Below are 21,270 nucleotides of genomic sequence, written 5' to 3'. Positions count from 1 at the left end.
CGTGTCAGTGTAGGCTCAGCGGTTGTAGCAAAGGTCCTGCTCTGTGGAGGATGTTGATAGTGGGGGAGGCCATGCGTGGGGGGTAGAGGGTGTATGGGAAATCTTTGTATCCTTTGCTCAGTCTTTCTGTGAAGCTAAAACTGCCCTACAAAATCAAGTCTCATACAGGAATTAAAAAAGATACAGATGCGCGGGTGCCATCTTTGAAGATGCTGATTCAGCGGGTAGGAAGCCAGGCTTGAGTGTCTGTGCAGCCAGACTCAAGAACTGTTTTGAGAGGCCATACCACGCTGTCTGGAACTGCTTGAGAGGCTAAGGCACTCCCTGACAGAGCGCCTGCTCCCCAGGTGTGCGATGACCTGATGAGTCAGCTCCTCATGGAAATAGGAACAGGGCTAGCGGCAGGGAATTTCCCCCTAGCAGCAGGGACGTGAGTGGAGCAGAGCTCCTACAGGGAGGCTGCAGGAAGTCTTAGTAAGTGTCTGGCTGAATTTGTCTAGTTATCATTTGCTTTGAACAATGCCCAGCGTATATAGTAAGGGCTTGATAAGTATTGGGTGCGATTATAATCATCATGATATTTTAAACTCCTGACTATATTTTTTTCTCAGGATCTTACTATTTTTCTAGAACGTTTGATGAAAATGCTAAAGTCCTTTGCCTTGAATGAATTCTCAGTATCTTGATATTATGTTTTATCATTAACTTAATGACTTGAAAGGTCCATAATATAAACATGTACCACTTAATCACATTGACTTTGTAATATAAAGAACTTCGAGTCAAAAATTAAACGTTAGCATTTTTATAAGAAAGCTGAAAAACAAGATTTAAAAACGGTACACTTTATATTGAAATTTTGAAAAAACCAATCTCTATTAAGTCCTCTAAGGACTTAATCCTCTTGTTGGAGAGTCGGAAGAGAAACATTGGCCATAGCCAGTTGGGTTAAGAAAACAACATCAAAGATCAATTTATCTACTTTAAACTCTAGGAATAGAAATATAGCTGGACTTTGCATCTGCGAAATTGCAGGCTGTTTGGCAGCTGTTCACTTAAAGCAAATGAAGATTTAGATGATTTTTCCTGAGACGCTGCAGTACCATTCCATTACACTTTTATTACCAAAGGAAGACATTTAAGGGACCACATTTTATGAACAGCTGAGCAACTGACACGTATTAGAACTGACAGAGGTGTTTATCATTCCTTCTCCTTTAGTTAAAGCCAAAAAATAAGTATAATTCCTTGTGCACAATGTGTGTGTGGATATTTACATTTTGTCAACAAATAGTTTGCTTAACAAGCTTCACGATCTATCACTCTGGCGGTTTTGTGAGGTTTTCTGAAGCGCCATTCCAGAGCTTGGCTTTCAGTTACCCTGGAGTGAGCATGTTGGTGAGGGGAGTAGAATTGGTTTCTGGAATAGCGGTCAGCAGGCCTGTCCTGCAGTTGGAGATAGAAGTCCTCCAAGAGGACACCCTTTGGTTAGCTAGCTGATTCTTGTGTCCTGAAAACAGATGAAAACCTCTGGTTTGTGGGAAATAAAAAGTATAACCACCTTAAAAATAAAGAATGTGGCTATAGATGAAAGGTTAAAAGTTTGATGTTTTATTTATTAAAACTAAAAATTATAATTTATTTGCCGTTTTCCATATACCATAAAGATGAAACATATTTTTCTATCTTGTTTGCAGTCTAAACTTACCTAGTTGCTTATGAGATGAATTGTGTGTTCAGTTAAGAATTATGAAACATTTCAAAACCCAGCTGACTGGGGTAGAAAAGCATTCCATCTCAGTAGTGCATTTAGGCTTGGATAGGCTGGGAATCATTGAGCTCATGAAATAGGGTTTTATAATATAGAAGAAAGGCGAGCTCCTCTGTTCTTGAGCTAATTAAGGTATGCATGTGATTTTGTTAAAGGTGAGCCTGTATGCTTCTAGCTACCCTAGGGTTTCCTTTAACCTTATTGCAGGATACAGTTATTGGAGGGTATGGTGCAGTGCATTCTGGTCTAGTGTGTGTTTTGTTTTGTAGCAGCCTTTTAATTTTTATTTCTAGCACCTAAAACTATATTGAATAGTATTTTATGTCATTCATGTCAACAACACTGCAAAATTTCCCCAATGTTTAATCATAATTCCTTGAATCCTGTGGAATGGAAAGAAATAGAGATTCTGTAATGAACTATGAGAGGATTTTTCTTTTTCTTCCCTCTTTTGGAGGCTGGTCTTAAAGGAATACTATATAAGAAAGATTTCTTCTTATCACTCTTTGTAGTGTCTTTTAAGAAACCTACATACTTATGTAATTTGATAATGCATGTCATCTATTGATATACATATATACAAATTTTTCCTGATCATTAATGAAAATTAAGTTTGGAAAATTTTTTCAACTAAAAGAAAAAACAGTAGGGGTGTGTGTGTGTGTGTATACATGTGTATGTGTGTATATACACACTTATTTATATATTATATCTACATGTGTATGTTTATATGTTTTATATATAATATATACACATAGCATTTTTTTTTGAGCAGTCAGAAAAACTTTTTCAGATTTAATAGTGATCAGGAAACTTTAAAATCTGCCTTTATTATAAATGGCTCATTTACTTCTGGAGTTACATTTTTAATACACACACACAAAATCATTGGATGTGGTTTCTTCCTTTTTGCTAGAATTTGAATGAACTTTGGGACAGAGGTGTGTCATTCAGATTGGTAGGAAAAGAATGATCTGATAAATGATGACCTGAGACTATTTTAGACACTCCTTTCCCCTTCTGTATGGTTTTCTTTGATTTCCTCTACCCTCATGACAATGCCTCAGTTGTTGTGTTTGCTCTGTGCATACCTTTCTTTCCTTGTCCTTTTATACTTGCACAGTGTAGTTTAGAGCTAGTGCAAAATACATAGCTCAGGGGCTGTGATGTATGGATTGCATTGTACGCTTCCCAGCACCGTCTCCCCGGCGCACAATAACTGCAGTGTGGAGGGGCCTACACGGAGACAGTGATGGTGTTTTATAAAACGCCAGTGGTGTGTGGCATCGACTGCATTCTGCCGGGTAAGCAGTCGCACAAATTCCTCCAAGTTGAGAGGCCTCCAGAAATGTCATGTTTTGGCCTCAATAATGAATGCCACAAATAACAGCACAGGCACAGGGGACTTCGCTCAGCGCCTCAGATTCCAGCCTGCCTTTCTTTAGCTCGCTTTGCTATAAATTGCTTTGCCTTCCCAACCCCTCCCAAAGAAAGCTCCCCAAAGCTAGTCTTCCAATCCTTGACTAATATGCATTAAATCCACCTAAACTGTCTTGTTTTTGTCTCTCTCCTTTGGATATCTCTCATGGGTTATGCAGTCTTTTAAAGAAAAAAACATCGGTACCTGGGAATTAGACCAAAGGACTATTTTTTTGTTTAAATTTTCAACCCACTGATTTTATGCTACTGTTCAGTGGTATAAGTGAGCTTAGGGAGAAGGAGACAGGGGAAAAGTAGATTGCAGAGCTTGTTGGTGTTTAATAGAGAAAGTAAGGTTTCTTTTTGAAGTGTACTTGGCAAGTTGATTAACTGTTATATGGTTTTAATTTATTAATTAATAACTGGTGCTACATTATCAGCATAGAGATGAAGAACACAGTTTGTACTCTGTAAAGTGTTCTAGTGTAAGATGGGATATAAAGCAAAGGCATGCTTCAGGTAGTAAGAGGAAATAACAGCGACCCATGTCTTAGGGCAGGAATTTGTAAAGGCTGCAAAATCCCACTGTCTCCTTTTGCATAAAGGTGGCACATGGTCAGCTCTTAAGAGAAAGGGGCAGATTGGCTTTTCTGCTGACATCCATTCCTCTAGTTCCCAAGAAGTATTTGGAAATGCTCTAATTACTAAGGAAGAGTCTAAGTACAGTGTAGAATTGTGAAAATAAAGGGTAGGTCTGTGGCTGTTCTTCTCCTAGAATCTAGCTGGCAGTGTGTGTTTGGCTTAGTTCCTTGAATATCTATGGGTTGGTAGTCCGTGAGCTAGAGCCAGGAGATTGCATAAGACTGAGAGCCAGAAGACCTGATTTCTAGACTCAACTTTTTGGCTGGTGTTACAGCCCTAAGCCATTGCATCCAACATATCTTTTGGCCTACAAGGGAGCTGCTGCCCAATGAGGTGCTACCCTAGGAGCAGACATATTTTTGTTTCAAGAACCCAGTCATCAAAAGTAATAAATACCAGAGGGAGTAGAATTTCAGAGTAAGCAGCACGGATGTGAAATACGGTGCTTGAAGGAGAAAGATGAATGTTGGGAGATTAGCACAGGCTTCAGAGAGAAGGAGAATTTGGAGATTTGTCTAGAGGTAGGGTTTCAAGAGTTGGAATTAAAGGTAGAAAAGAAATTTAAGAGTATGCCTTGGCAAGTCTGTAGACCTTTTTGTCTGGGATGGGTAGCACCTGCCAATAGCTATGACAACTGATGAACCAGCTACACATACTGGTGTCTTAGGTGCACGATGTAAAGCAAAATATCTGTGTATTCTGCTTGGTTGACAAATGTGTGTTTGTAGTCCTTTCATGCACTAGAATTCAACTTGTTTATAAAAAATCAAAACAAATGATAATAGGAGAAAATCGCCTTCCTGGATAGAAATGTGGAGTACTAATGTTTATGGATAGCACAAATACAAATTCAGTTCCTTAAAAGAAATTCAGGAAATCAGACTGAAAAGTTAGATCAGTTAAGCTCTCTATTAACCTGTTTTCTCATTGTGAAATGAGATTGGATAAAATAACCGTGAAAGCTCTTTATAATGATGTTTAAAATCAGTTATTATTTTAGAACAACTTAGAAAGGTCCTGTGCTTTTAGCTGCCTTTTAATGCTTTCATGTGATTTGCCAAACATTTTATTAATTTAAATATACTTCATTTAATTCTCTGATCACCGTCATAAGATGAGTATTTTTATTTTAAAGAGAGGAATCTGAGATAAAATGAAGTTAAGTACCTTGCCTGAGGTTACACAGCTGTTAAGATGTAAGCCTGGCGTTCAAATCCACATCGCTACCGTTCTGCTGTGGTACCTTTCTAGAATATTGTTGAGAATTGATGATTCTCATGGAAGGTGGTACATGCCAGAATCTAGGAGAGGAGAAGGAACAATTTCACCTTGCATGCCCGCATACACATTTTTATTTTTTATTTTGGCCATACCAGGTGGCCTGTGGGATCTTAGTTCCCTAACCAGGGATCAAACCTGTGCCTGCTGCAGTGGAAGCGTGGAGTCCTAACCACTGGACAACCAGGGAGGAATTCCACCCCCACACGTTTTTATGTACTTGTGTTATGAGTTGTGTCTTGGTTCCTCTTCCCCAAATGATGAGAATTTTTATTTATGGAGTGAGTTGTGAATAGCGGGAAGGCACAAAAGAAGTTGTGAGCCACTGGGTCTTATTGCTGTCAGAGCACGCTCAGGCAAGTTTGATTAGGGATTAGTACTTATAAAATGTAATAACTTGGTACATTTAATATGTATCATTTAATATGTCTCCTGATTATCTGATTTTTTTTTTATGAGGTAAGAAGAAATCTACTATTTTGTTTGCCTTTTGAATTAACTTCCAAGGCAGATCAGTTTTAGGTTTTTAAAGAAGAACTTCTCTGGGTTTTCTGTTATAATTTTCTTTCTCTACTCCTTCTTAATCCCTGGCTCATGTTTCTTTCCCTCTTGTCTTGATGGCTTTATAATATCTATTATTTTAAAATAATGCATGTCAAAATCTTTTGAATGTTAATGTATATAAGTAGTTAATGGAATAAAGTGATTGTAGGTTAATGGGTTTTATTTTATCTGACTAGAGATCCATTGGCTTTTCTTAATTTGAGAGTTTTAGCATTTATCAGCCATTACTTTTAACATTGCCCCTCCCTTTATTCTGTTGTCTTCATTTAGAGTTCTGGGGAGGTGTATATAGACCCCCCTCTTCTATCTTATGTGTCTGTGAATGTCTTTCATAGTTTTCATCTGTCTGTGCTGCATTCTGGGTAGTTTTTTCAGATCTGTCTTCCAGTTCACTGGTGTTCTCTTTAACTATATCAAGCCCTGTCTGTTTGGATTATAATTTAGTTAGTACAGCTTTATTTCTAGATGTTCTAATTGGTTGTTTTCAGAATCTGCTTTTTGATAGTTGCTTTTCCCCTGATATTTAAAAATATTCATTTATTTCTTTCAACATATAGAAGCATACTGATTTGGTGTGCTGTGCTTGATCATTCCATTGTCTGCAGTCTCTGAATATCTGACTTCAATATCATGTCTAATGCTCAATAATAGCAGCTAGTTTCCTTATGTGTTTTTGATCTTTTTGATGATGTTTGTTGGGGTTTTATCTATAGGAATCATTTGCTTCAGCCAGACAGCTGGGTACTCCAGTCCTGGACCAGTTTAAACTGAGTTCTCCCTTGTGTCATTTTGGAATAAAAAAGATGATGTTAATACCAGTCTCCAAATCTGCTTGAGGGCCATGTCATGGTAATTTTTCTCTCCCTTATTTCTTGAGGTATGGTCTGTAAATCAGTAATTCTCTTGTAGAATAAGTTAGTAAGTGTTGTATTAAAGAAAGATAGTAGTTTATTAAGCCAAATAATTTTGGTAAACATCAGGTTGAATGATGGTAAACAAAGTCCCCCCCCCCCACCATGGAGCTTCTCAGGGTATCTTATATGCAAATAGCGGTTTTGATGCTCAGTAGTTATGCACATTAATCAGAATTTTCCTTGTTCCACTCTCCTCCCCTTTTGGGGTATTTGGGTGTATATGTGAAGCATCTCATGGGACCAGTGGGAACAATGGAACATATTTTGGCAAATACAAGTCTGCCTCCTGCCTCCTTTGGCTTCTGCATTCTGCCTTCTCACTGGCTCTCCCTCTGTATTTACACACTCTACTCTGTGACACTGTGTGTATGCGTATGTGTGTGTATTTATCTTGTATTTAAACTCCCTGAAAGAAGATGTGATTGTATCTGGTAATCTTTATCCCCAGAGTAAGACATTGTCATTGGGTAGAACTCTTATATCTTATAGGCCACTGGTCAGTGTTCTTTGGACCAGTTGGACCAGGTACCTAGTGCAGTCTAGAGAGACAGATTCATAGGACTTTTTTTTTTTTTTTTTTGAGGGGTAGGCTTCCTTTTTATTTTCTGGGTCTAACATTCTAATGTAAAGTTCCTGAGACCATATGTATCTTATTTATGGTTCTTTCCTCAATGTCTTAGCATATGAACTGATACATATTAGATACAGAATTAGCATATGTGGAGCTTTTTAGCCAGGCAAGCCCTTGCTGTCATCTGAGAGTTCATTCTTTCTGTAAAACCTCCAGTATCTTTTGAATAGAAACGGCTTCTGTCAGACTTTATAAACATCCAAAGCAAAAAATAAGTTCTTTTGAATATGCTGTTACTCTCTCTTAAAAGATCACTTCCTTGTTTAAGATTCATTTCAGATGCCACAGTCCTGGTGAAGCTATGAAATTTCTTTTTTCTTTTTTTTTTTTTTTGACATTTTAACTTTTTATTTAAAAATAAATTTAGGCTTACAGAAAAGTTGCATACACTCAAAGCTATGATATTTCTCAGAAGCTGTTACTCATTCCCTTCTTGGTGTTCCTCCCATGCACTTTGCACGTGCATCTTTCAGCACACACGTCATATCATTGTTACTTTTTTTGTCTTCCCAGCCAGTCTTTGAGTTCATTGAGGGTGGAGATGCTGAATGGAAGCTTAAGTATTACCTGTTTGCAGTTAAGATCTTATCAAGCATTTAAAATATCTATTTCCTGGAGAAGGGAGGGAGAGAATCCTAGAGAGGCAATCTGAGCATCTAGAGGATATTTTGGTGTTTCTTAGATGTGGGCTAATGAAAGACGGTTGGGAATAGAATTCAGCTGTGTTTGAGCAAGGCACTTGGTTTGGCGCTTTGACATACACTCTCTTACTGAGTTAATTTGACCTTCACAGTGAGCTGTGAGAGAGATGCGATCTTATCTTAGAGTTAAGGAGACTAAGTGGTTCGTCCATTGTCAACTTGTCCAATAACAGTAAAGTGCTTACAAAACGTCGAATGAGGGAGGGACTGGGTCTCACCTCCAGCCCCCATGCGGATGCCTGCCTGTGCCACCCAGTGGCACCAATGCCAAATTGTGGCAGTGAGCTTTGTGGATGTTTTTCTCTTAATCTTTTAGGGGAATTCTGCCCGTGAGAGCATGTTTCTATTTTTGAAATGGAAACCAGTGAGAAAGTATGATTTATTAATAAAAATTGACTGTAAGCCAATGTTGGAATGTGTTTTTCTATTTGACCTGAGGTATGTATTTATAGACATCAGTTGTCTTAACTATCCTTTTTACCCTAATTTCAAATAGCATTACAACCAATTAACATAGCATGGATCTCTTTTGATACTGTTACATTTCTCTGTGATTTCTATGGCTAGTCAGTTTCACTAGTTAGCTTATTTGAAAGTAGTTGTCATTTAATCAGAGGTTTCCTAGAAGTAATAAGTGTTTGGAAACTATATCTGATTAAAGGCCAACATCTTATATAAGCTTCCACTGAGTTCTTAGTGTCTTTCTCAATAGGAAGATAATCTCTGCTTTGTAGTAGATATCTTCTGTGACTCATTTATACCTCATTATAAATGTGTAGTGTGTGATGAACAAGTAGATAGATGTGGCAAGAGCTATAATAGCTTTCTCCCTTTGTTATCTTAGATAAGGACACTTCCTAATTAGAAAGTAGGTACTGAAATTATAACTGTGGTCAGTCACTGTGAGCCTGAGTGGGTAAATGTCACCCCATTTAACATAAGCATGTCACATAGAGTACACTATGTAATATTGTATTTTTAGTTGATTCAACAAGCACCTGTTAGGCTGAGCGATCTTCTGCTCACTGGAGATTGAGGAGTGAACGTTGTTGAAATGAATGTCAGAGAAAGTGAATTCTATCTTAGATTATTGATTACCTTTAAAATATTCTTTGTTGTTTGCAACCAGATCCCTTCACATCTACTCCAGGCTCTTATGAAGAAGAAATAATGGACTTTACTGCACATTTAAGAAAGTAACAATCATGATATGAGTCACCTTCTCCTCATAAAGTTAATATAAAATACCTCCAAGCTCAGAGTCTTAATAATGTAGATTAATAATTGCATGCAAACCAGATAATGATACTCAGAACCTTTCATTTTAAAAGGTCAACACAAAATTTCATGTAAGTGAAGTGAGTTGTTTTAAAACTCTCCAGCTTATTTATAATAAGAAGAACCAACATTGATTAAGCCCTTACTATGTGCCACATACTGTTCTAAGTTCTCAGGATGTGTTATGACTCATTTAGTACTTACCACATCCTGTGTGGTAGAGTCTATTATCCTCATTTCACAGAGGTACAAATTAAGTCAAACAAAAGTTGTGTCTTGTCCCTGGTCACATAGATTATAAATAATGGAAAGGTATTTAGAACTTTGGTATTTTGAATCTGGAGCCCAGTAGTCTCATTTACTACACTATGTTTGTATGTACTTTAAACATGTGGACATATAAACACACATCTACTTTACATGTATAGTCATTTTTTGAATCTGTGGTGATGTGGATAGCACATTGCTTGTAATGTTGGAAGAATGTAATCTGTCATTCTCCCTTTTCCCTCTACTATTTAATTCTGCTTTTGTTTTTTAAAAAAAGAAATGTTACTATAAAAAGTTTGATCATAAGAGTTGCGGATTCTCCTTTGCAAGTCTTTCAGGCATGGATTTCTTACCTCAGCTCCCACAAGAGGAAGAAAAGGTTGGAGGAGAGAAGCACACACTTGAAACAGGTTTCTGTGACAACTTTATCTCTTGAAACCCCTTATCAGAGTTGTCCTGATTTGAAATTGAAATGTCTTCTATATCTTATTCCATCTTTAAAAATGTTTATGTGGGAAACATTTTTCCACACACTGGGTAAACTAACTAATAGACATTTCGATAATGTGAGGGCATTCATCTCGAGGGTGAACAAGTCTGTCTTCCGGATCGTTCCTTTCTCAGTTGCAGTCCAGGGGTTGCTTACATCCACGCACGGGAAGGAAGCGTGTGTCTGACCTGACCTTGCATTTGGGGGTTCCCAGGGCCGTGCATCTTAATTGGAGTCACCACTTTGTGTTTTGCCATTGATTGAACAATGAGCTTTTCTTCTATGGCTGTCACAGGCTTTTATATCTCTGCTGATAGCTACTTCTTTAATTAAAAAAAAAAAACAACAAAGCAAGGCAAAAAATAGGTTAAATCCTTAAAGGCAGCTAATTTACTGTTTCAGTTTCATTCCCTTCTATTTTTAAGATTTGTTCTAAAGAGTGAATGTTACATGATTTTCAAGAAAAAGTGTGGCTTGTACTGAAGAACATAATTTTCTACTCTACAGATATCTCGGAACAAACATCAAACTTTAGTGCTGATGGGATGCATTGTGTTAGGATACATTGAGGAATGGAGCTAAATGATTTTCCTGGGGAGAGTATACCTTATAGATGTGACATGAGCTATCTTGAGGAACTGAGGGAGGCAGCTTGGACACATTTTTGTACTACTTTGAAAACAAACAAATGAACCCTTAGCATTTTACTGTTGTAGTTTTTGAATGCATGGAGTAGCAGTAAAGCATAGAGCATGTAGCTGATCATGCTTTCATTTTAGAATTTATGTTTTGTGTGTAGGGGAGGGGGGGAGTCTAAAGTGAAAAAATTATGAATCACTTTTTGGTATTGTTATAAAAGAGGATTGGAAAATAAATATTTCTTTCTAACTTATGCTAAATAATGTTATCTGATGTGATGTCCTTGATTTACAGTACTCCTGGACTCTTTAGTGCTTGAAAAGTAAAGATATTATTCTTTTTTCTCAGAAACGTGCTAAGGGGCAAGTGTTATTTGACAAAGTGTGTGAACATCTCAACCTCCTCGAGAAGGACTATTTTGGACTTGTGTTTCAGGAGAACCCTGAGCAGAAAGTAAGTAAAGTTATTTTAAGTTTGTTTCTGTCATCTTAGATAAATACTGTGTGTAACCAGTGTAAAATTTAGCTTTCAAATAATTTGTTTTGACTATGACATTTTATGTTCGTTGTAGAAATCTGGAAAGATTGAAAATGTGTTTTCATGTGTGACTTTTTGCTATTGTGTGTTTGTATGCTTTCCTACTTACATTATAAGCAGACAGAATGGACTATCTTATCCTGCGTTAATTATTAGAAACTGAAAGAAATGGTTTTAAAGGTTTTATGTTGAATTTTTAGCACTTGAATTCACCTGTGTTCTAGGAATTAAGCTTACCGGAAAAAGCAGGGAAGGAGGCACATTGGAAGAAATGTCAAGGGTACCCATCTGTACGTGTCTGGAGAAGGTGTTTGCCTTGATAAACAGATTAGTGGTTGTGTGGGGTGAAGATGTTTCTTGCCTTGTTGTGTGGGCTAATTGGGGGCAAAAAAGAAGGCGGGGCCCAGCCTGACTCAGGTGGTGGATTTGACCAGCCAGGACCCTTTGGAGATCTGCCTGACACCAGGAGTGTGTTGAGATTGTTTCTGCTCCTGGAATTTCCTAAGACGTTACTGAGCAGGATCGTCAGAGTGTTCTAATACTTGATGCTAATTCCAGGGACCTTCAGAGCTTCCCCACTTCATAAGCATATTAAAAAGAGGAATATTAATCAGTCATGGCAATTAACCAGACAACTTCTAACCTTGTGTCTTAGTTTGGGCTTTTCTAACAAAGTACCGTAGACTGAGTGGCTTATAAACAACAGACGTGTGTTTCATAGTTTGGGAGCCTGGCAAGGCCAAGATCAAGGTGCCAGGCAGTTCAGGGTCTGGTGAGGGGCCCCCTCCTGTCTCATGGACAGTGCCTTCTCACGCTGTCCTCACATGGTGGAAGGAGCAAGAGAACTCTCCGAAGCCTCTTTTGTGAGGCTGCCAATCCCATTCACATGGGCTCCCCCTGCACCACCTAATCCTCCCCAACATCAGATAGTGTCACGTTGGGGATTAGCTTTCAGCACATAAATTTTGGGACGGGACCCAAACATGTAGTCTCTAGCGCTTTCCTCTTTGTTGAGGAAGGACTGCTCCTTTTCTACCTCACTTTCTGAGTATTGGGATTTAACTCTGGGGGAGAAGATACTGAGTATAGGAGTGAAGGTTTGGTCCAGGGTTACACCCTAGAAGCCCTTTTAAGTCCGCTAGATGGTGGCTGTGGACAGGCTCACGGTGATCCTTGTGAGGATGCACAGAGCACTTGGTCACAGTGAACTTTGCAGTTACTTTCCAATGTCTAACATCTGCACCACAGTCAGTTGGTAGATGAGTGTAGGCTGTATATTTTATTTGCCCACATGCCATCATTATTAGTATTTACATATCCTGGTAATGAAATACAGGGTACTAAAAGTGATAATTATATATAAATTAAATTTTCTCAACTTACGTAGTTTTTAATCCTTGATACCTAATTTGTGGTTTAATTCCACATGTAAACTAAAGACAATTAAATTGCATGCCTGCCTGCTGAATAGTATGTGAGCATTCTTATTAGAACTCTGTTTAGAATACTTTTTCTTAGAAGTAATAACATATTAGACGTTCGACTAAATAAACTAGGCGCTCTTTTTAGACTTTAAATTATAAGGTAGTCTTGATAATGTTTCCAACCACGTGCCCTTCTGTTGGCCCACAAACCTGCAAAAGAGAAAGTGATGGGAATTTGGCTATCATTACCTGCTTTTTCTGAGGTTACATTTTGGTACATTCACAGGAACATTTAATCTTTTGAAAAAGGAAGACCATCTAATATGTTGTAAAATATATAGGATAATATGTTCTGTTAGTAGAAACAGGATATGCTACATTAAGGCATATGGTGTTGGGACTCCCTGGTGGCACAGTTGTTAAGAATCTGCCTGTCAGTGCAGGGGGCGTGGGTTCCATCCCTGGTCTGGGAAGATCCCACATGCTGCAGAGCAGCTAAGCCCATGCGCCGCAACTACTGAACCTGTGTTCTAGAGTTGCAGCTACTGAAGCCCGTACGCCTAGAGCCCGTGCTCAGCAACAAGAGAAGCCACTGCAGTGAGAAGCCCACGCACTCCAAAGAGAGAAGCCTCTGCTCACTGCAACTAGTGAAAGCCTGTATGCAGCAATGAAGACCCAATGCAGGGCCCCCCCCACCCCCCCCCAAAGAAAAAGACACATGGTATTTATGAAACACTAGATTTGTATGAGAAAGAGTGGTGTTTAGATAGTAGGATTCACTGTTTTTATTTTGCTAACGCTAATATATGTGTCTAATCCGTATCTTTCACCTGAAACTCAGACTCATATACTTCACTGTCCTACTGGACACTACACTTAATTGTCCAAAAGCAAACAGGTTATCTTCCCCTTTAAACTTCATTTGTTCCCTGAAGAGTGGCTATAGGTTCCTTCTACTTTTTATACATCTTTTCATTGCTTATCAGTCAACAAGTTCTGTCTGTTACACCTGCTAACATACCTCTTCTGGTTCTCTTGGTCCAAAGTTCTTGTTTTGGTTCAGGCCCCTGTCATCTGTCTTTTTTTTAGTTTTTTTAAGATTATTTATTTATTTATTTCTAGCTGCATTGGGTCTTTGTTTTTGTGTGTGGGCTTTCTCTAGTTGTGGAGAATGGGGGGCTACTCTTTGTTGTAGATGCGCAGGCTTCTCAGTGCAGTGGCTTCACTTGTGGAGCTTGGGCTCTAGGCGCACAGGCTACAGTAGCTGTGGCACACGGGCTTACTTGCTCCGTGGCACGTGGGATCTTACTGGATCAGGGATGGAACCCATGTCCCCTGCATTAGCAGGTAGATTCTTAACCACTGCACCACCAGGGAAGTCCCCCTTGTCATCTGTTGATTAGACTATTTTATTGGCCTCCTAACTGGTCTAACTGTCCAGTCCCAGGCCTCTGTGATCATTCTTCACCCTGCTGCTACATCAGACTCTCCCAAAGGCATATCCCATCTTGGCATTCCTTGGCTTAAAACCATTTAATGGATACAGTCTATCCCTCTTAGTGTGAATTACAAAGCTCTTGGTCATGTGACTTGAGTCTACCTCTTTACCCTCATTTCTCAGTAACCTCTCACATACACCAAATTTCTCTCCTAAAAGGAGCTTTGCCAGTCCATACTGCATCTGCTTTATATACTACCCCTTACATTTGGAATATCCTCATTTTTTGTGTGTCTGAATGTCTACTCTTCCTTAAGATCCATGTTAGAGGCTTCCTAGGCAACGCAGTGATTGAGAGTCCGCCTGCCAGTGCAGGGGACACCGGTTTGATTCCTGCTCCAGGAAGATCCCACATGCTGCGGAGCAACTAAGCCCGTGCGCCACAACTATTGAGCCTGAGCTTTAGAGCCCGTGCGCCACAACTATTGAGCCTGAGCTTTAGAGCCCGTGAGCCACAACTATTGAGCCCATGTGCTGCAACTACTGAAGCCCACGTGCCTGGAGCCTATGCTCTGCAATGGGAGAGGCCACGGCAGTGAGGATCCTCTGCACCGCAGTGAAGAGTAGCCCCCACTCACTGCAACTAAAAGGAAAACCCTCGCACAGCAAAAAAAAAAAAGATCCGTTAGGTGTCCTACTCTGAGAGTTTCTGTAACTGTTTTCCATCATCATCGCTCCGGCCCCCAACTCAAGGATTGAGTTGATAGTTCTGTCATATAGACATTTAACGCAAACCTTATTTATTTATCAGTCTTTCTTCCTGTTGCTCTAGGAACTTCTTGAGGGTAGAGGCCTTACCTTTTATCTGTGTAACGTGTATATCTAGACATCAGATATTTTAAAAATACTACCTGTGTGCCATTTCACACCCATTAAGATGGCCACTATTTAAAAAAAAAAAAAACCCAGAAAATAACAAGTGTTGGTGAGGATGTTAAAATTGGAAAAAATTGGAACCCGTGTGCACTGATGATGGGAAGGTAGTATGGTGCAGCTATTGAGGAAACAGTATAAAGGTTCTAAAAAAATTATAAATAGAATTACCAAGTGATCCAGCAATCTTACTTCTGGATATATATCCAAAAGAATTGAAAGCAGGATCTTGAAGAGACATTTGCACACCCATGTTCATTGCAGCATTACTCATAATAGCCAAGAGGTAGAAGCACACAAATGTTCCTTGATGGATGAATTGGATAAACAAAATGTGGCATATATGAAATGTGGTGAATGGAATGTTATTGAGCCTTAAAGAGGGAAATCTTGTTCATCCTATAACGTGGGATATTATATTGAGTGAAATAAGTTAGTCACAAAAAGACAAGTACTGTATGAGTCCCTTATGAGGTATCCCTAGTCAAACCCATGGAAACAAAGTGAAATGGTGATTGTCTGGGACTGGGGAAAGGAGAAAATGGGAAGTTGTTGTTCAGTAGGTATAGAGTTTGTTTTACAAGATGAAAAAATTATAGAATCTGTTACACAACAATGTGATATAGTTAGCGTTGCTGAACTGTACACTAAAAACTGGTTAAGGGGGTAAATTTTATGTTGTGTGTTTTTTGCCACAATTAAAAAAAATGCTACCTGTTTGCCAACCAGTGTACTTCTGTGACTCCAGCAGTAGATAATTAAGACATAGACCCTGTTTTCACAGATGTCCTCCCCACACTTAGTTCTAATTGAGAGGACAGAGTGAAAACTCCACATTACACAGTTAAAGATTTTGGTTACTGCTCTACAGGAAAGATTCAGGTTATTAACGGGGAAGACTTCTTAGGAGAGAATGAAGCTTAAGCAGAGACTTGAAGTGTGAGTGGGCTTTGGCTGAGCAAAGGACGTGGGAAAGCACACACACAGGGCCGTGGGCCAGGAATAGCTGACCTCTTGCAAAATGGAAAGATGTCTGTTGTGGTTAGTTGGGGGGAGACCGGGTATTGGTAGGGGTCAAATTATGCAGGGCTAGTTAGGCTGTGTATCTATGTTTCAAGGCTTGGGAGATCTCCTTTATCCTAGAAAAATGACAAGTCTTGATAGGCTGACACAGTGATGTAAGACAACCAGTCTTGCCTTTAAAAAGGTCTGAGAGAGGGAATACGAGGAGGACTGCTCACCCGAAGTACAAACGTAGCCTCAGTTGAGGTTGTGGTAGTGAAAGTGGACAAGCAAATGCTTTAAGAGAGAGGTGGATTGCTGTTGACAGTCAGCTGAGATTGGAGATCATAAAATTGTAATGGCAGCAGAAGACATTGGTGCGTGCTTCGCTAATTGCTCTCTACAACCTGGGTATGATAGTGGAGAGGTAGGGTATTAAAGGGGAGTTGGCCGTGTTCGCGGTGGTTTTGGTAAGAGGGCAAAAGATTGAGAAAACTGGAAATCCTGATGCACAGGTAGTCAAGCTGATTATTCACAGGGTTACAGGAACATACCTGAGGCTAAAATGGGCTGATAGGCTGAGAGAAAATGGCTAGGACCAAGGGATGAAAGTCCAAAGAAGTTGAAGGTCAGGTACAGTGAGAATAAGTGGCTAGAAGACTTAGGAAATGATTGCATCTGAGAATGAAACAGTGACGTCTAATGAGGTGGAGAACTTTGTGGTGACAAGACTTGAGTGTTCAGCCAGGGAAAGGGATGGCTTAGGTCAAGGAGAGGCTAATAAGGTCATTAAGGCAGAGACATTAAGTAAGGTTAAGTTTGCAGGGGTTCTCCATAGGGTTCTCATTGACCAGAAAAGCTAATAATACCTTATTTTACTTTGTAGTTTCTCTTACTAAATTTGAGATGAAAATGCCCACAAAATTAGGCACACACTTTGTTATCTAGACTTTAACTATAGAACAGTGGGAGAATAAACAGTGGGGTGTTCTTTCTGAAATACTTTTAAGTAAACGAATGCTCACATGTATTTAGTTAATTTAAGTAATTAAATGTATATTTAATTATTCACATATAATCTGATTCACCTTTGTAACTTTTGTGTTGTATAATTTTTTTAATTCCGTCTTATGTAGACAAAAGCCAGTCCTCAAGACATCTGGGCAAAAGAACCTTTATTTTTACAATATAGATTTGTATTGTGTCCTTTTTTCCCCCACAGAAAATTATTACTATTGCACCAACTCAGCTCATACAGTTTCAACAGTAGGATACTATAGGATATAGAAATACAAATTGCTTTTTTTATGCTGAATACTATCTGTATTTATAGAAGTTTCAGCGCTTATCATTTCGACGTATTATGAGAAGGTAAGGTAAAGCCATGGTTATTTGTATGAAAATTTTCCATGGAGAGGAAAATCTAATTTTTATTTTAGTGTAGTGCTGTCTCTCTCATGGTTGGAAGCCTTTCCCTTTACTCTTGAGTATGAAAATCTATCATTATTAGTGTTAGAACTTTTTAAGTCTGCAGAGAACTCATGTAAACTTTACTATGGAAAACTTCGTTAAAATATGTGGAATCAAGCAGTGTGTTACTCTTATATACACAGAATTCCAAGCCCGTATAGTTCTTGTATTCATGGAACCATCATTAAGGGTTTTGGACTGTCTTTAAAGGGAAAATATTGTCTTGAATTTTTGATGTTAATAGAGCTTGGCATCTGGCCCAGGGATTTTAATGTCATTCTGGTTCCAGCCATATTGAAAGGGGAGCTTGTCTGAAGTGTAGTTGATACCCACAGCTAACTTTATGGAAATTGATTAACTCATTTCTCTGATAGCCAGACCATTTCCTCCTCCAGAAACTATAACTAAATACTCTAGTATTAAACTGTTTGTCACATATAAACTATTCTTTAATAAAATTCTGTGTCCAGTACAGTTACACCTTACAGTACCGCAGACAGGAGTTGGATTCACGTTCTCCCAGATGCATAGTGAATGTTTCACTGTAATAGAAGGCCTGTAACGTTTCTGCTGACACCAGCGTGATGGCAGTGTTCTATTAGACTTAATTTAGACAGAGATACAATAAAGATCTGCTTCAGTGCTATAAATTCTTAAAGGAAAATGCAGATTTTAGACCACATTAGTCTTTTTTACATTTGGTAATGTGGTGTGTGTTGGGTTAAGTTTCATTTCTCTCACCTGGCAAAATTGACAAGCACCAGTTTTGAAGGCATAGCTGGGCATTCTGAAAAACTTCTAACTCTGGGATCTTAGCATCCCGCCTGAAGGGGAATTAGGTGAGATAGATATTTTGGGGAGGTAGGGAACTAGAAGACAGATTTTGTGACTGAATATTGAATTGTTTTCTAGATCTAGTGTGGTCAGTGGCCGGAGACAGGCAGTTGGCTGTACGTTCAGACTGCTGATGGGCTGCTGCTGGCGGATGGGCCTGGGTGCTCATCTTTGCGGGGTGAAAGTGGTTGGCACTTCTGTGGACTAAAAAGACTGTGGATCTTGACATTATTTGATACAGCTGTTTAGTGTGATGGGGCGGCATGCAAAGAAATACTGAGATGTGAGAACGTGGAAGCAGTCACCTGCTAGGGCTTTCTGCAGGAGGCTGTCAACAATTAGAATATTTAACCCGTGAAGGCTGGGCGTCTACCTGACAAGCCAGTTAAAGGACTTGAAAAATGTCTCTTTACATTTGATTCAGTAAAAGACAAGAATTTCTACATAGAAAGAAATCTCTGGCTCTGCTCCTCAAAGGGTGGTCCAGGGCCCAGCAGCACTGGCACCATCCAGAAGCTTGTTAGCAGTGAGAAATTCCAGGTCCTCACCCTAGACTTACTGACCTGTAATCTGTGTTTTGACTAGATCTTCAGGTAATTCACATATACCTTGAGGCTTGAGAAGCACCCACCTAGAGGATAAATGCTCTTTTGAGGTGACAGAATCATAGGAGTTTGGAATGTCACGAAAGCCAAGAAAGTAGGGGCCCCTAGTAAGCCCAAGTGGCTTGGGGTTGCAGGAGTGTTCTGGTACTCATAGCCTCGTACGTGGGAGTGAGGCTCTTCATGGTCCCTGTGGACATTTGGACCGTATAGTCTCTGAGGTTTTTTCTAACACCAACATCCTATGAATATAAGCATAGTGATTCGTAATCAAGCTTTTATATTTTTCTAGATGCTTCTGTTGATAGAAGATAATTGAGAATCACCTTTATTTAACACTTTTTCTGAGAACCACTGTTGAAAATGTTATAGGGAAATGCCAGAAGACTTGGTGTTAACCAAGACTGTTCCACTCTCAGATTTGTTGTGGATAAGAGAGTAAGATGAAGGAGCTCTTCTTATTAACGGACAGAAGGACTTAAGTGTGAAAAAAAAAAAAAAAAAAACCAAAACATGTATAGCTATTTGTTGTTTAGTTAAAATTTTTTTCTATAACCTTCCAAGGCAGGTTTTTTTTTTTTTAACTTTTTTTGTGTGCCATAGATTCCTTTGACAGTCTGGTGCATTCTAGGGGCTACTTCTCAGGACAGTGTTTGAAATGTATGATTGTAATAGTAAACAGGACCATAAAGGAAACCAGTAAATAACATTCTCAACATATTAAAAATTGGGATAAACTCATCTTCAGTATCTAATCCCTACTCTGATTTCACAATATTGATTAGCATAAATGATATTTTAAGATCTGCAACTACTATAATTTGCTATGGAAACAGTTTTGATTCCTACGAGTGACAAAGCTAAAGGCATTGCTGATATTAGCCAGGTTTTTTTCCCGCCTACATTCATAATTGATAGTAATGCTGAATTTCAGCTGAAGATTAATGAAGATAAAGATGTAACATTTTTTCCCTCTGACTCAGACTCTTGATTTCATGTTCTAAGGTGACTTAATAACACTGACATTCTAGAATCACATTTTAATTTTAATTTACTTCTGTTGGATGCCTGTGATAGAATTCTCTAAGGAGGGAGGGGTCTGGTTTTTCATCTCATCTGGCCCATGACTACAGTGACTGTAGTTTTGAACCCAGAGTCTGATTTATTAACTTTTTTATGGGTAGAAATAGTCACATAAATATTAACTTCTTTAATATATGTAATACATCACCTTTGGAAATAAAAAATTATGTGAAAAAGGGATATATACTGAAAGGTGATAGGCCAGTTTAACTTTATCATTGCCAAAAAATCATCTACTGTTAAAGGCACTGGATAAAGTCCTTTGCATGTGTACTTGCTCTTTGGGAAGCATTTGAATGAATGTTTGAAAAGAACAACCCCATGGGCTAGATGATATGATCTTTACCTTAAAGTTGAGGAATGGAGGCTTAAAGAAGACAAGGAATGAGCCCAAGGTCACAGAGTTGGTGGAAAGCCAGAATTTGACTCCATGTATTTCTGATTCCAAAGTATGTGGCAGCCAAGTCTTTAAACAATGGGAATGGTGCACCATAATCTGTCATGGTGTGTGCGAGTGCGTGCATTTATGTTCTTCTCTGGTGGCTTTTTCCATCTTTTTGTGTCTGCTTCTTGATCCACCCAGCGCTCCTCAAGTGTCAAAACCAAGAAATTTATTTTGATTATTTATTTGTTAAAAAGAATTTTATGTCCACTAGTTACTTGTAATTGGTAACGTAGATAATAGACTTGGTATTTCTTTTAAAAGTCATGTTAAGGCATTTTGGGATTTTTTAACTAATAAATTTATGACCCTACGCAATAAAATTATATCCCACTCATGATCTAAGTGTTCACTGGAGCTAATTATTCAAATGAAAATAAACCTAAGAAAAGTAATATAACCTGTGGTCTTTTAAAATGACCACAGCATGAGGAGGGAGGAGGCAAGCATTGGGCCAGCAGCCAAAAGGTATTCATTTAGCATTTTAACTGCTTGCCTGGAACTACCAGGTCCTGTGAAGGATACAGGGAATATGGTCTATCCTGGCCTTGCAAAGACCTCCTTCCTCCTGAGTGGGAATGGACTTCACGGTGTGGAAGAGGGCGTGGTTAGCAGGTGGGTAGTAGAGGGCAAACCAGGTAGGTGGATGGAAGGAGTCCCCTCTGCTGCTGCTGTTAGATCACATCAGCTAAACTCTGCCCACTTAGTCTTTGGATCGGCTCTGAAATGAAGAAAAGCAGCTACTTGGGTCTTAATATTGCGCCTGGCAATGTTGTGGAAAGTGGCCCACAATGAGTCTGAATGTGGCTGGCTGTTGCCCAGAAACTTGTCACCACATTCCTGGGTCTATAGAGCTGCATCGACTCTCTCCATGCCATGCAGAAACCGTCAGGTAACTTGTACAAGGC

The 21,270-nt window shown here is 39.0% G+C and overlaps 1 protein-coding gene across 11 annotated transcripts in view; it reads left to right on the top strand.

Annotated features, from left to right (window-relative positions):
* EPB41L2 (erythrocyte membrane protein band 4.1 like 2) overlaps positions 1 to 21,270 on the top strand; it is a 209,406-nt gene that overhangs the window by 120,358 nt on the left and 67,778 nt on the right. For all 11 annotated transcript variants that reach the window (XM_057738367.1, XM_057738374.1, XM_057738365.1 and 8 more), the window contains one exon: positions 10,946 to 11,050. In XM_057738367.1, the coding sequence (XP_057594350.1) occupies positions 10,946 to 11,050 (105 nt within the window). The remainder of the gene's footprint in view (positions 1 to 10,945; positions 11,051 to 21,270) is intronic.

Source organism: Hippopotamus amphibius, chromosome 6 (assembly GCF_030028045.1).
Source record: "Hippopotamus amphibius kiboko isolate mHipAmp2 chromosome 6, mHipAmp2.hap2, whole genome shotgun sequence".
NCBI classification, from domain to species: domain Eukaryota; kingdom Metazoa; phylum Chordata; class Mammalia; order Artiodactyla; family Hippopotamidae; genus Hippopotamus; species Hippopotamus amphibius.
This window is presented reverse-complemented; position numbering and strand designations above follow the sequence as displayed.